The 14,942-nt window shown below is 43.4% G+C and overlaps 1 protein-coding gene across 1 annotated transcript; it reads right to left on the bottom strand.

The window, feature by feature from the left end:
• Positions 1-816: 816 nt before the first annotated feature.
• LOC147359550 (cryptic protein-like) lies at positions 817-14,640 on the bottom strand. The gene is made up of 6 exons (XM_086337030.1): positions 14,139-14,640; positions 13,806-13,855; positions 13,508-13,714; positions 12,306-12,420; positions 12,052-12,161; positions 817-1,137 (listed from the first exon to the last, which is right to left on the bottom strand). The coding sequence occupies exons 1-6, from the start codon at positions 14,159-14,161 to the stop codon at positions 1,016-1,018; spliced, it is 627 nt and encodes a 208-aa protein (XP_086193156.1). The 5' UTR covers positions 14,162-14,640; the 3' UTR covers positions 817-1,015.
• Positions 14,641-14,942: the final 302 nt, after the last annotated feature.

The raw sequence follows: 14,942 nt of genomic DNA, 5'->3' as shown, positions 1-14,942 counted from the left end.
CCTGAACAGGCCCCAGCCTCTAGTGTTTACTCCCGCACATCTAGTCATATACAGTAAGTCCCCTACATGCAAACTTTTGTCAGGTTTCAAAGACATGAATATGTGTTCACATGTTCAGTCATGTTAGTTTGAGGATCTGGCACACGTTGTCAAGCACACGCATCCTCTACAAGTGGTTGTGCTTTTGTGTTCCTCACTGTATAAGCACTGTATAGAGTGAAAGTGAAAGTTGCTCGGTGGTGTCTGACTCTTTGTGACCCCACGGACTATACAGTCCATGGAATTCTCCAGGACAGAATACTGGAGTGAGTAGCCTTTCCCTTCTCCAGGGGATCTTCCCAACCCAGGGATCAAATCCAGATCTCCCTCATTGCAGGCAGATTCTCTACCAGCTGAGCCACAAGGGAAGCCCAGGAATACTGGAGTGGGTAGCCTTTCCCTTCTCCGGTGGATCTTCCTGACCCAGGAATCAAACTGGGGTCTCCTGCATTGATAGAGTACAGTAATATAGTATTTATATTTTAAACCCAAGATGTCCAGAAGCAAGCATAAAAGCAGTGGTGATGTAGCAGTGACTATATTGTAAGATTAAAAATATTTTCTTTACTTCTTGTCTTTATGTATTATTTGTGTGAATAGTATTGCAAGACTATTGCAGTAGAGTACTACATAGCTGATTGTATTTGCTTGGTACCTAAGCTAACTTTGCTGTGCTTACAAGCAAATTGGATTTATGACTGTGCTTTTAGAATGGAACTCATTTGTATGTGGGAGACTTACTGTACCTTGAAATAACTAGGAAAACAAGAAAGGCTCTTTCATGAAAAAGTTTATTAAGCATTACAAATATTCATTTAATCTTCTGGTTTATAAGAAAGGAAACCAGTCTATTACATACAACATAGACAATGCAAGAGAACATATAATCCCTGGCTTCCCCATGCAGCACCATCTGGTTCAGCCACGCTGGGAGGCCAGGAACAGTTCTGGTTCTGCTGGGTGAACTGTGGTCTGATCAGCAGGCTCCCCCTCCACTGAGGATGGATTTCAGGAGGAACCAGGACAAGAGGAGGAGAACATGCCACGTGAGCTGGGGTCTCAGTCCATTAGAGTGTGAGGTGAGAAAGTCTTTCAAGTCTGGGGAAAAAAATCCCGAGAGAGTTATGAGACATGCTGTGCAGGCCTGCTTGTAGAGAGTGAACTAGAATGTCTGCACCTGCTCAAGGAAAGGCCCTTTCCTGCCCGGGCCTCCCTACTGGGCCTTACCCTGCGGACTGGGCCACCTGGCGGGCAGCACAGAGCACGGATGGACACCAGCTGTGGAGAACACAGCACAGCTCAAGGGAGATGCGCTTCCCTTTAGCTTGTGCATTCCTTTCGCTGCAGCTGGAAACAGGGATTTTTATGTAACTTGGAGAGCTGAAGGAGAATCTGTTTGCTGCTTTTAAGGCTCACAAAGAAATAGTCCTTCAGCCCTTATCATTTGGCACATGAGCTAACCAAGGTGGTGGTTCAGAGTACTATACTGTCATTTAACAACTAAAGTGGATCTGATTTAAAATAAAGTAAAACTGCTTGCATCCATCTGCTATCATCTGTTCCCCTAGATAGTCCTAACACTATTTCTTTGACTAGGGACCACTTATTAAAGAGGAGGAAAGCACCCTTTCCTACAGCGATGGTGGACGTTCTCACAAAGGACATGACAATGAGGTACAGCTGCAGATGTGCCCCAACTGGAGTGCTCACCACCCCACTGAGGCAATGTGGCTCCTCCACTGCAGGCCTCACTCTGAGCCCCAAACTCAGTAGGTCTGGCTTTTTCTATAGCTAGGACCCCACCCCAGAGGTGTTTAGTGGGAATCTCTGGGGTAGTGAGACCAGATAAGGGTGTTTGCTAAACTCCCCAGTGATGAAGGGTTACCACGTGAAACTGACAAGCCCCACAGGTATGGCTAGAGGCAGGGGCACCAGCTCCACTAAGTAGTCTCCCAAGCAAATCTGGAATTGGATGTGGGATCGGCTGGTCAGGGAAGCATACAAAGGCCCAACTTACAGGGACTTTTTCCCCAGGGCTGTTTGGCAGAGGCCAACCTGTTCTTCCCCCTGACAAACCTGCCAAGCCCTGTCCTCTAGGATTCTGCCAGAAAGTGCCTTCTGAACGTCAAAACCTGTGGTCAGCTTGAACCATCAAAAGCTAATAAGTAGACATCAAGACAAGCCACTGCAGCAGAGACCTGCCCTGCCTTTCTGCAGGTGACTATGGTGAACATGGCTAGGAGGCCACACTCAGCACAAGACTGAGGGCAGGCTCACTGCAGACCTGGGCACCATTCCCCACATCACCGCACATAGGAGAGGGTTGTTCCAGGGTACTAGAACCCCACAAAACAGAAGCCTTGGCATGCAGGCTCAGAGGTAGCTCCAGAAAAGCTGATGATACAACAGGTGCTCTCAGTGTGAGAAGCAGCTACTGGTCAGCCCATAGGGAGCTTCACTGTTGATTTTTCCCCTGGTGAAAGGGAACAGGCTGACCATAGGATTCAGGCCCTGTTGGTGGTCTTTTCTTGCATGTGAACTCAAAAGCCATTGTAAGAGTCAGTTTTATGAGTTTGGTTAAACCAAGTCAGTCCCCCAAGCAGGGGTCTCCAAACTGGGGCTGTGAGCACCAGGCAATGTCCCTCCTTAGGGGCCCAAGGTCACCCACCGAGCTAAGAGAGAAAATATTAGAACTTCCACTATATATTGATAGGAAAAATTAAAGCAAACTTTATTCACATTTACTATTTATTGGAACCTAAAAAATCAATGGTTCTGTGGCCTATCATCATTTTTGCTGAGATAAGTCACTCAGTCATGTTCAAGTCTCTTTTTGTGAACCTATGGACTGTATGTAGGTCACCAGATTCCTTTGTCCATGGGACTCTCCAGGCAAGAGTACTGGGGTAGGGTGCCCTCCTCCAGAGGATCTTCCCAACCCAGGGATCAAACCCACATCGCCTGCATCTCCTGCATTGGCAGGCAGGTTCTTTACCACTAGTGCTACCTGGAAGCCCTTCATTATTTTATGTCCTACCAAAAAAGAAACTCTGCTACCAGTGATGATATACTATAACATAGGATTTTAATTATATACTTACCAGAAGTTCTCTTTTTAGACTTACACATCGCAGAGATTTTTATCATTACTTTAGTCTTAAGCACGCATGAAAAGGAAGATGGAACTGAAATCAAATTTGTGAATGCTCAGCGTGTGGCACTATATCACCACCACGAAGTGGTGATTTAAAATAGTTTGGAGACCACCTTGGGTGAGGATAAAATCGTACTTCAGTATGAGGTCCAGAGCTGGCATTCCCCAAATTTTCCAGTTTACAGATAACCCTGAATGCCCTTGGAAAGCCACACGGCTTTCTCTCCTGTCATGACACCCAGAGAAGCTACCCCACTGAAATGACACCTATCATGGGAGAATGTCCCAGAGGGATTTGACAAAGGATCTGCTCTCTCCCAGTCAGCATGCCCTCGGCTGACAGCCAGCTGGAGCCAGGACCTAGGAAGGCCATCCTTCCAACAGGCCCACAACCTGGCTCCGGCCTGCAGACGTTCACTTGCTTGTTGTTTGGTTGGTTGTCTGCTTTGCGACAGAACTGTACTTTTTAAATTGGGTTTGAAGAATGAGGTGAGGCCTGACCTGACCCCAATCTGACATTTGCATGACCTGTTTCTCTCTGAAGAAGTTCTAAATTGCTTCTTCACCGTGTCATTACCTAGACTCTAAATTTTAGAACATATTGGTTCTTGATGCTAAAGAAATATTTAATTCTTTGGGTTATATGTAGGAAGAATCGCCCTCTCAGTAAAACGAGATCATGGGTTGATTTAAGGACTGCTAGCTCCAAGGCTGTCATTCTTCTTGATTTTTTTTTTTTTAACTCTAGCAATGCTCACCAATTAACGTGTATAGCGGATATTTTTCACAACCTAAAAAAACACATTTTGGTAAATTTGCATATAAGTCCTAGATTATGAAGCAATTTTTTCTAATCTCATTGTACTGATGTGAACACTGTCGATGGTGACAATAATGCAACAATATTTTATTTTATGTATAATATAAAACAGGTATAGGGCCTTTTCATCTTTACAAATCTGTGGGGTAAATTATTTCTGCTGTGGAGACTGAAGCACAGTTTATAAAGATGGTAAACATTACAACAAGTATTTCAGGGGATTTGAACAAGTATTTTGGGGATTTCCCATGCTTTTTCTATTATGCCAAATTTCCTCTTTAAACACAAAATTAACAAATGTAGATGAAGAAAATGGTAGAATGATATTTACCTGTTTAAAATATACTGTATTTACTAATAGAATACTGAAAATAGATGGTTTAATGTGATGTAATCGTAGGCAATGGCCTTCATGGTGCTTCTTCTTTGGCACTATATTTGGAACTAAAACGTCAACAGTCATCCATTTAATATTTATTCAGAATTATTATACACAGAGCATTATTTTAGGTCATGGAAGAGAAAAATTACAAGACAGCTCACATCAACAAATAAGACTGCTTTGCATAAATTTTATTCTTCAGTATCTGTGTGAAAGTTCAGGGCAGATTATCCTCATTTTACATGAGGAAACTGGAGAATAAACAGTGTTGCTCTGAAACAGAATGAAAAATATGTCCTTGAAAAGATATTATATTGGGATTAAGAACGCCTGTTGTACGTGGACCCATAGAGTGTCAAGCAAAGAGGGCACTTGGAGATTCTCTGGCCTTTGTGTGCCTAGAGGAGCCAAAGGACCCTGATTCTGTAGTATACTTTTATCTTTTGGATTGGCTAAAAAGTGTTTGGATTTTTCCATAAGCTATTATAAAAAACCCAAAGGAACTTTTTGGCCAGCCCAATATTTGTGATTCCCCTATCCATATGTGTCCTTTCATATTAGAATTATATTGGAAACACAGTTTTCCATTCTATCTTCTATATACTCTTCAAAGTCATCATAAAATTCCATTAAAGGAATTAAAACATTTACTTACCTATTATTCTGCTATTGGATTTACAGTGTGGTCAAATTTTCGATATTCTAAATAATACCGTCCAAAATATTCTTAAAGAGGCCCACAATAAACCCATTAATAAATGATCAATTAATCTATGACAAAGGAGACAAGGTTACATAATAGAGAAAAGACAGTCTCTTCAACGAGCAGTGCTGGGAAAATTGGACAACTACATGTAAAAGAATGAAATTAGAAAACTCCCTAACATCATACCATACACAAAAATAAACTCAAAATGGATTAAAGACTTCCGCAGAAGAATGGATACAATAAAACTCCCAGAGGAAACATATGCAGGACACTCTTTTACATAAATCGAAGCAGTGTTTTTTGAATTTGTCTCCTAAAGCAAAGCAAGTAAAAGTGCAAATAAACAAATGGGATCCAATCAAATATAAAAGCTTTTACACAGCAAAGGAAACCATCGACAGAACAAAAAGGCAACCTACTGAATGGGAGAAAATATTTGCAAATGATATGACATATAAGGGATTAATATCCAATATATATAAACAGCTCACACAACTCAGCATTTAAAAAAAAAACTCACAACAAACCAGATTTAAGAAATGGACAGAAAACTGAACAGATTTTTTTCCAAAGAGTAAATGTAGATGGCCGACAGGCACATGAAAAGATGCTCAACATGGCTTATCATCAGGGAGATGCAAATCCAAACCACAATGAGATGTTGCCTCTTACCTATCAGAAGGGCATCATCAAAAAGAATACAGATAACAAATGCTGTTGGGAATGTGGATAAAAAGGAACTCTTCTACACTGTTGATGGGAGTGTAAATTGGTATAGCCACTGTCAAAAACAGTATAGAGGTTTTTTTCAAAAAACTAAAATTAGAATTACCATATGACCAGCAATTCCACTCCTGGGAATACATCCAAAAAACCCCAAAACACTAATTCAAAAAGATACATACACGCCAAGGTTCATAACAGCATTATTCAAAATTGTCAAAGTATGGAAGCAACCTAAGTGTCTATCAACAGATGAATAGATAAAGATGTGATAAACACACACACGAGAGAATACTACTCGGCCATAAAATGAAATTTTGCCATTTCAGCAACATAAATGGGCTTGGAGGGTATTATCCTTAGTCAAATGGCAGATAGAGAAAGACAAATACTGAATGATATAATTTATATGTGGAATCTAAAAAACACAACAAACTATTGAAAAAAAACAAAAAAGAAGCAGACTCACTGATACAGAAAACAAACTAGTGCTTGCCAGAAGAGAGAAGAAAGAAGGAAGGGGCGATACAAACGTCCAGAAGATAAAAGGACTATTATGTGAGGCCATGTGTGTGAGACTTCAGAAACTTTTAAAAACAGTATAGAATTTAAAGAATCTTTATTCAATTAAAAAAAAAAGACATATTTAGGGCAAATCTACTCAGTGGCTCAGAGAAAATTCAATAAAAAATGTAGCTTTACCAATAAGAGTTCTAATTATATTCCTAATAAAATTTTAGTGTAAAAAATACCACTCCAAAGAATATTTATTTTATACTGAAAATTACAGGAGAAGCCTGGAAGGAAATCGTGCCACTTGCAACAACATAGATGGACCTTGAAGGCATTACAGAAAGCAAAATAAGTGAGGCAAAAATGACAAATACCATCTGATTTCACTTTTTTGTAGAATCTAAAAATTGAAAAAGAAAAGAAATTGATGTAACGTACAAGATGGTGACAGTTAATAATACTGCATTGCATATTTGAAAATTACTAAGAGAGTAGACTAATGCTAAAGCTGCCACCTGATGTGAAGAGCCGACTCATTGGAAAAGACCCTGATGCTGGGAAATATTGAGGGCAGGAGGAGAAAGGGATCACAGAGGATGAGATGCTTGGATGGCATCACTGACTCAATGGACATGAGTTTGAGCAGGCTCTGGGAGATGGTGAAGGACAGGGAAGCCTAGCATGCCTCAGTCCATGGGGTTGAAAAGAGTCGGACATGACTGAGCGACTGAACAACAACAAAGAGAGTAGATCTTAAAATTTCTCATCACAAGAAAAAGAAAGTCATTATTGTATGTATGGTGATGGATGTTAACTAGGTTTGCTATGGTTATCATTTCTCAATTATATATATTTGTATATAATACCAAACCATTGTGTATACCTGAAACTAATATAATGCTACATGGCAATCATAAAAGTCACTGCAGATGGTGACTGCAGCTATAAAATTAAAAGACGTTTGCTCCTTGGAAGAAAAGTTATGACCAACCTAAACAGCATATTAAAAAGCAGAGACATTACTTTGCCAACAAAGGTCCGTCTAGTCAAAGCTATGGTTTTTCCAGTAGTCATGTATGGATGTTAAGAGTTGGACCATAAAGAAAGCTGAGCACTGAAGAATTGATGGTTTTCAGTTGTGGTGTTGGAGAAGACTCTTGAGAGTCCCTTGGACTGCAAGGAAATCAAACCAGTGAATCCTAAAGGAAATCAGTCCTGAATACTCATTAGGACTGATGCTGAAGCTAAAGCTCCAATACTTTGGCCACCTCATGCGAAGAACTAACTCATTGAAAAAAGACCCTGATGCTGGGAAAGATTGAAGGCAGGAGGAGAAGGGGATGACAGAGGATGAGATGGTTGGATGGCATTACTGTCTCCATGGACATGAGTTTGATCAACCTCTGGGAGCTGGCAATGGACAGGGAAGCCTGGCATGCTGCAGTCCATGTGGTCGAAAAGAGTCAGCATGACTGAGTGACTGAACTGAACTGAACTATCTCATTTTTTTTAAAAAGTGTCTGACATAGTTCAGGGATGCGCTTATGTACTCTGGTAGCAATTTTATTCCAATTAATATTAATTGTACATTAATTATCACTATGTCAATGTTTACACCAGTATGCTATTGTATGTTGATTTATATTTTAAAATAATTTAAATGTTATTATAAAATATGATAATTTATCTCTTAAGAAAAAAAAAAAAGAATAGCTGAAGAAGTTAACCACTCTAAGCTTCAATTTCCTCAAATATAAAAAGTATAATACTTACTTCAAAGGCTTGTTAAGAACTGACTGGGATTAAGTAAATAAAGTCCCTGAAATAAACTGAGAGCTAATAAAGATGCTTATCCTGATGACTGTCATCCTCACAACATCATAATCATCTATCAGCACTGCTGCTGTCATTATCATCATCATCCTCAGGTCGTAACCAGTCAGCACAGCCACCACCGCTGTCATCTGCCCTGACACACAATCAGTGGGTCACAGAGTGCTCCTGACAAACTACTCCGAGAGATGACCTCACTATTTGGTTCACTTTTGATGAGCACAAGCCACACAAGTCACTATCATTGTCCTTGGCAGACAGTAGTCCCAGCCTTGAATGTTTTCCAGGATGTGAGCAGACATCCTGGAACCTAGCTCCTGCTCTGGTGCTTAGGACCCAAGCTGGCCTTGCTAGAAAGTGAAAGTGAAAGTTGCTCAGTCATGTCTGACCCTTTGTGACCCCATGGACTATACAGTCCATGGAATTCTCTAGGCCAGAATATTGGAGTGGGTAGCCTTTCCCTTCTCCAGGGGAACTTTCCAACCCAGGAATCAAACCCAGGTCTCCCTCATTGCAGGCAGATTCTTTACCAGCTGAGCCAAAAGGGAAGCCCTTGCTTAGAATACTGAAAATGATCAGAGCTAGGCCTTTCCCCACATCATTGCAAGGAGCACCAACCACAGTGGGAAATGACCTCACCTGTAGGACTACACAGGCACCGTCTGCAATTCTGATGCTTATGCCATAATCTGTGTCCTCATTTCTCTGGGTCATTCAAAGACCAGCTACTGAATCAGTGGCACAGGCCCAGCAAATGAAGAGCCTGTTAGGAGAGGGAGGAAGGGAAAGTATATTGCACTATAATCACCACCACACACTACGCCAAAGCCTTTGACTGTGTGGATCACAATAAACCATGGAAAATTCTTCAAGAGATGGGAATACCAGACCACCTGACCTGCCTCTTGAGAAGCCTATATGCAGGTCAGGAGGCAACAGTTAGAACTGGACATGGAACAACAGACTGGTTCCAAATAGGAAAAGGAGTACGTCAAGGCTGTATATTGTCACCCTGCTTATTTAACTTCTACGCAGAGTACATCATGAGAAACGCTGGGCTGGAAGAAGCACAAGCTGGAATCAAGATTGCCGGGAGAAATATCAATAATCTCAGACATGCAGATGACACCACCCTTATGGCAGAAAGTGAAGAGGAACTAAAAAGCCTCTTGATGAAAGTGAAAAAGGAGAGTGAAAAAGTTGGCTTAAAGCTCAACATTCAGAAAAAGAAGATCATGGCATCTGGTCCCATCACTTCATGGCAAATAGATGGGGAAACAGTGGAAACAGTGTCAGACTTTATTTCGGGGGGCTCCAAAATCACTGCAGATGGTGATTGCAGCCATGAAATTAAAAGACACTTGCTCCTTGGAGGGAAAGTTATGACCAACCTAGATAGCATATTCAAAAGCAGAGACATTACTTTGCCAACAAAGGTCCGTCTAGTTAAGGCTATGGTTTTTCCAGTGGTCATGTATGGATGTGAGAGTTGGACTGTGAAGAAGGCTGAGCGCAGAAGAACTGACACTTTTGAACTGTGGTGTTGGAAAAGACTCTTGAGAGTCCCGTGGACTGCAAGGAGATCCAACCAGTCCATTCTAAAGGAGATCAGTCCTGGGTGTTCTTTGGAAGGAATGATGCTAAAGCTGAAACTCCAGTCCTTTGGCCACCTCATGTGAAGAGTTGACTCATTGGAAAAGACTCTGATGCTGGGAGGGATTGGGGGCAGGAGGAGAAGGGGCGACAGAGAATGAGATGGCTGGATGGCATCACTGACTCGACGGACGTGAGTTTGAGTGAACTTCGGGAGTTTGTGATGGACAGGGAGGCCTGCTGCTACTAAGTCACTTTAGTCATGTCCGACTCTGTGCGACCCCATAGACAGCAGCCCACTAGGCTCCTCTGTCCCTGGGATTCTCCAGGCAAGAACACTGGAATGGGTTGCCATTTCCTTCAGTGCATGAAAGTGAAAAGTGAAAGTGAAGTCGCTCAGTCATGTCTGACTCTTAGCGACCCCATGGACTGCAGCCTACCAGGCTGCTCTGTCCATGGGATTTTCCAGGCAAGAGTACTGGAGTGGGGTGCCATTGCCTTCTCCCAGGGAGGCCTGGCATGCTGCAATTCATGGGGTCATAAAGAGTCGGACACAACTGAGAGACTGAACTGAACTGAACTGAACACACCTACCCACCCTTTCCCCCCACCCCCCACACACACTGCTGGCACCATGCAGAGCTGGCTGAGGAAGAGGAGCAGAAGTAGGGCTGAAGGGCTGCACCTTCACTAAGAATGTCACTAGAATGCTAATCCTATCCCAGGTTGCAGAGGAGGAAGGGAGGGAGGAAGATGGGTCTGAGGCTGAGCATTCATTATGTGTGTTCCTCCACCAGTCACCCCACCCAGGGAACCCCACCAAAAGGGTGGTTTGAAGGGCTCTACCCCTAAGAGTGCTGCCTTTCTACAGCAATCTAACAGTGGACAAGGGGATGTGAAGTGGGGGTGAAGGGCTGTACCACCATTAAACATACCCTTACACTGTGGGATTGGCCCAGGGTCGACTACAGTGCAGGAAGGAAAAGGAGAGTAGGCCTAGGGCCTTCACATGGAGCCCACCCAGGGCTAACAAAGAGGACTGAAGAACTCTGCCTGCATTAACCAAGTCCCTTACTGCTATCCCAGCCAGAGCTTCCTGTAAAGGGGAGAAGGCCGTGGAAGTGCTGTGCCTGCTACACCTGTGTCTCTGGTCCCTGCCTGAGATGATGACTGCAGCCGAGCATTTTGTCTGTTTTCTGACCTCAGAAGATTCACATTCCTTAGTTTTACAAGTAAAACATTTGCATTGAGTTGGGAACTGCTCAGAGTCATCACAAATAAGTGTTCACCCTGCGTGTTGTCCACACCCCACTGACTTTTAGTGGCAGGCCTGAGCTGTGGTTACCAGGCACCTTGCTTTCTGGAGCATTGCCAGGTTGGCCTTGAAGGGCAGCACCTGGCCATTCAGGCCTGCTCCTGTCCTGCTCCAGGGCTCTCTCTACATTTCACAGTTGAGAAGGTGGGTATCGGCCCAGTGTAGAGAAGTCCCTAGAGATTTAGTTTGGGTACCCTGTCAAAGCTATGGTTTTTCCAGTAGTCATGTATGGATGTGACAGTTGGACTATAAAGAAAGCTGAACGCTGAAGAATTGATACTTTTGAACTGCGGTGTTGGAGAAGACTCTTAAGAGTCCCTTGGACTGCAAGGAGATCCAACCAGTCCATCCTAAAGGAAATTAGTCCTGAATGTTCATTGGAAGGACTGATGTTGAAGCTGAAACTCCAATACTTTGGCCACCTGATGCGAAGAACTGACTTATTTGAAAAGACCCTGATGCTGGGAAAAATTGAAGGCAGGAGGAGAAGGGGACAACAGAGGATGAGATGGTTGGGTGGTGTCACCGACTCAAAGGACATGAGTTTGAGTCAACTCTGGGAGTTGGCGATGGACAGGGAGGCCTGGCATGCTGCAGTCCATGGGGTTGCAAAGAGTTGGACACGACTGAGCGACTGAACTGAACTGATCCTGTCTACCTGGTGCGGCTCTAATTACCAGCTTGTTTGCTTCCAAAGTTCTGCTCTCTGTAAAGAACATTTAAGTACACTGTTTGGAAATCACGTTTAAATTCCGCAAGTGGGAAACCTAGGAATAAATTTTTCAATGACTATAATGATAATACACTATGTGATTCACCACGAATGTGACTTTCCCTAGTGATGAATCCATGCAGATCACTCATTCCTGTGTCGTCTGGCACAGGTAGATCAGTATGGGTCGGTACGTATAAAGGAGCAACTGCCTGAGTGTGGGTTATGAGCACAGGACGCAGGGCGGGTTCTTCTTACCGCAGCGGCCGGGTGTCTGCAGGGGGAGGCAGTGCAGGGCCGCAAAGACGCACCTGCAGAGGTGGCAGCCGCGGAAGGTCCAGGCTCCGTGCACCAGGGCACCGCACTTGCTGAGGAAGACCAGGCCTGGCGTTAGTGCAGGGGGCGCGCGCACGCCCGGCCCGCCCCGCGAGGTCCCGCCGCCCCAGCCCAGCTCCCAGTCTCCTCTCCCCGCAGGCCCTGTTGTGCCCCAGCCTGCACCACCCCGCGCCTACCTGCGCCTCTGGTCGTGCTCACAGTAGCGGCCGGTGAAGTGAGCGGGGCACACGCAGAAGCTGCTCAGCACGCAGGTGCCGCCGTTCTGGCAGCAGCTCCGCCGCGGAGGTGCACCTGTGGGGGCGTCGCCTGGGGTCAGCGCCGCGCGGGACCCTCAGTGTCTGATAAGCCCGAGAAGGGCCAAGAGAGATCCCCTCGGGGAGGCAATAAAATTGGCTTCCTGCTAATAGTGTTTGCTCAGGTAAACCCTGCTTGTTAGTTTAAGGATTAAAAACAAACTACCAGGGGTGCGGGCGGGTCAGGAAGGCTCCCTAAGACATGGGAAACCCTGCCCCCTGCAAGTAGCGTTTTCTTTCTTCCTTCCTTTCATATGTTAAAATTAGGCTGTGACTTCCCAAGACAGTGATTACAGACCAGCCTCTCCGGAGAGCGGCAAGCGAGCAGGGACCACCCACGGGTGCAAAGACACCGAAACGATTTTTAAAAAAATCTACCACTGGAGCCTGAGAGACTGTGATAAGCCTAGCAAAGGTTCGCTATTATCTGGGCTTGGGATAGCTCTGAACCTGCAGAAAAATAACCAGTTAAAAGCCAAAGCCACGTTTTACCAATAAAATATTAAAACTTTTTTCAGAGTAAAAGAACACCTCACTAGGAAATATTTTTTACTTTCAGTCAGTTGAGTCGCTCGTTCGTGTCCGACTCTTTGCGACCCCATGGACTGCAGCACGCCAGGCTTCCCCGTCCATCACCAACTCCCAAAGCTTGATCAAACTCACGTCCATCAAGTAGGTGATGCCATCCAACATCTCATCCTCTGTCTTTATACTTTTACTTTGTAGTATAAAAGTATATACTTTATAGTGTCTTTATATATATATACTTTATATAAAGTATATACTTTATAGTGTCTTTATCTTTTTACTTTATAGTGTCTTTATCCTTTTACTTTATAGTATATATTTAAAGACGGTAAAATGTTATTCATTGGGTTTCTCGTTTTATTGTTAACTTATCCTAGTTTTTTTTTTTTTTTTTTTCCAATTCTAAACTCAGGGTTCCGGCCTCCTAGTGGTAAAGAATCTGCCTGCCAAGGAAGGAGACAAAGGAGAAAGTCTGGAAGATTCCCTCTAGGCGCACACACACAGACACACAGTCACAGACACACACACACACACACACAAACTCAGAGTTCACTGACCGAGATGACCTTTGTCTGCAGCATGGCCACTTAGCTCTTGGAAAGTCAAGGAGTAGGGGAATAAACCCTGAGGCTTCCAGCCCTCCGTGCTGTCATTCTCCTCCCTTAAATTATTCAAGGTCCAGTTGAGTGTTTTCTGCTGGAACTTCTGAGCTTTACCACTGCTGCTTTCTTCTCTACTACTTTTATATTTCCCTGTTTGATAGCCTTAAAAATTAATTGAAAATATGAGACTGATAATAATTGACAAACAAATATACAATAAAAACTAAGAGAATATAAACAAAATGCTTCTTACTCTTTCCCATGGGGATGATCTGCAATATCAAACTGATCACAAACAGAAGCCTAGAATATTTAAAGAAATTTAATCAGAAATTTACATATGCATAAAATGTAATGCATTCATATACAAATATATGTATGAATATATATTTAATGTACAATAGATAATTACATAATTATTTTGTAACTAGTAGATTTTGATTAACCTTGTCATTCCTTAGAAAGATTTTAGACCAAGCATGTACCCGTCCCTTTAAGAGAAGCAACATTAAGCATGTATTGCAATTTATTCCAGGCTCTTAAACACCCCTCTTGGCTCTAAGACTTAGATGATTTTTGTTCTTACCTAACAGAATGGCTCCAGGTCATTTTCCCACTGACACGTCTGGTATAAAAAAGTCTCCTCTCATGGATACATTGAAGATCAATTCCACGGGACTGAGTCTGAACAGTTTTTGTATTTGAAGATGTCTTTACTGCAGTTACTGGAAGAACTGCCTCAGGATGCAAGATGGATAAGTACAGAAGACACAGGTGTTTCCTGCTCTCTACCTTGGCCACTAAATAACTGTGAGAAACAGCAATGACCTCTCCAGGTTCTGCGGTGCAGTTGCTTTGGCAAAGGCTGTGCTGTGACAGGCAGGGTCCAGCACAGAGCCTCGGGGACCATCCCTTCAGTGATACCCTGCTAGGGCCGGGGGCGGGGCCTGTGCAGACAGGACGGTTCTCTTCCCCTACAGTGCTTACAGTGCTGATAGGAGCAGGAGGAGTCAACCCCTAATGTCAAACACTGGTGACTAGAAGGCAATAGCCTTTTCCCTTCCTGGGAAAAAAAAAAGAAAAAAAAATTATCAATAAAACCTCAACATGAACAAAAAAGTTTTCATGTGGAAATAGAGATTTCATATTGCACACTCCTCTCACTGAGGAGATGGGGAGGGGCCCAGCTAGAGAAGAGAGCTGTTGTGTCGAAAGGAACCAGCTGGCTTGATTCCAAGCCTCGGATGGGGAGCATGAATATGAAAGAGAGACATTTCAGTACCTCCTTTCTGAGGATGCATCAGTATTTTTACAAACTAGGCCTTTTCTCTGTGCCTAGCATAATGATCACTATATCGTAGTCATTACCCACTTAATACAGGACCCCTCA

Source organism: Bos grunniens, chromosome 14 (assembly GCF_055505025.1).
Source record: "Bos grunniens cultivar Pamir isolate PY7600 chromosome 14, Bosgru_T2T1.0, whole genome shotgun sequence".
In the NCBI taxonomy this organism is placed as follows: Eukaryota; Metazoa; Chordata; class Mammalia; order Artiodactyla; family Bovidae; genus Bos; species Bos grunniens.
Note: the sequence above shows the minus strand (reverse complement) of the source record. Positions and strands in the feature narration are given on the sequence as shown.

Coding starts and splice junctions, on each gene's coding strand:
- LOC147359550 (XM_086337030.1), bottom strand. CDS start 14,161: ATGACCTGGAGCCATTCTGTTAG. Junction 13,715..13,805: donor GATCATCCCCATGGGAAAGA/GTAAGAAGCATT, acceptor TTAATTTTTAAG/GCTATCAAACAGGGAAATAT. Junction 12,162..12,305: donor GAGCACGACCAGAGGCGCAG/GTAGGCGCGGGG, acceptor GGTCTTCCTCAG/CAAGTGCGGTGCCCTGGTGC.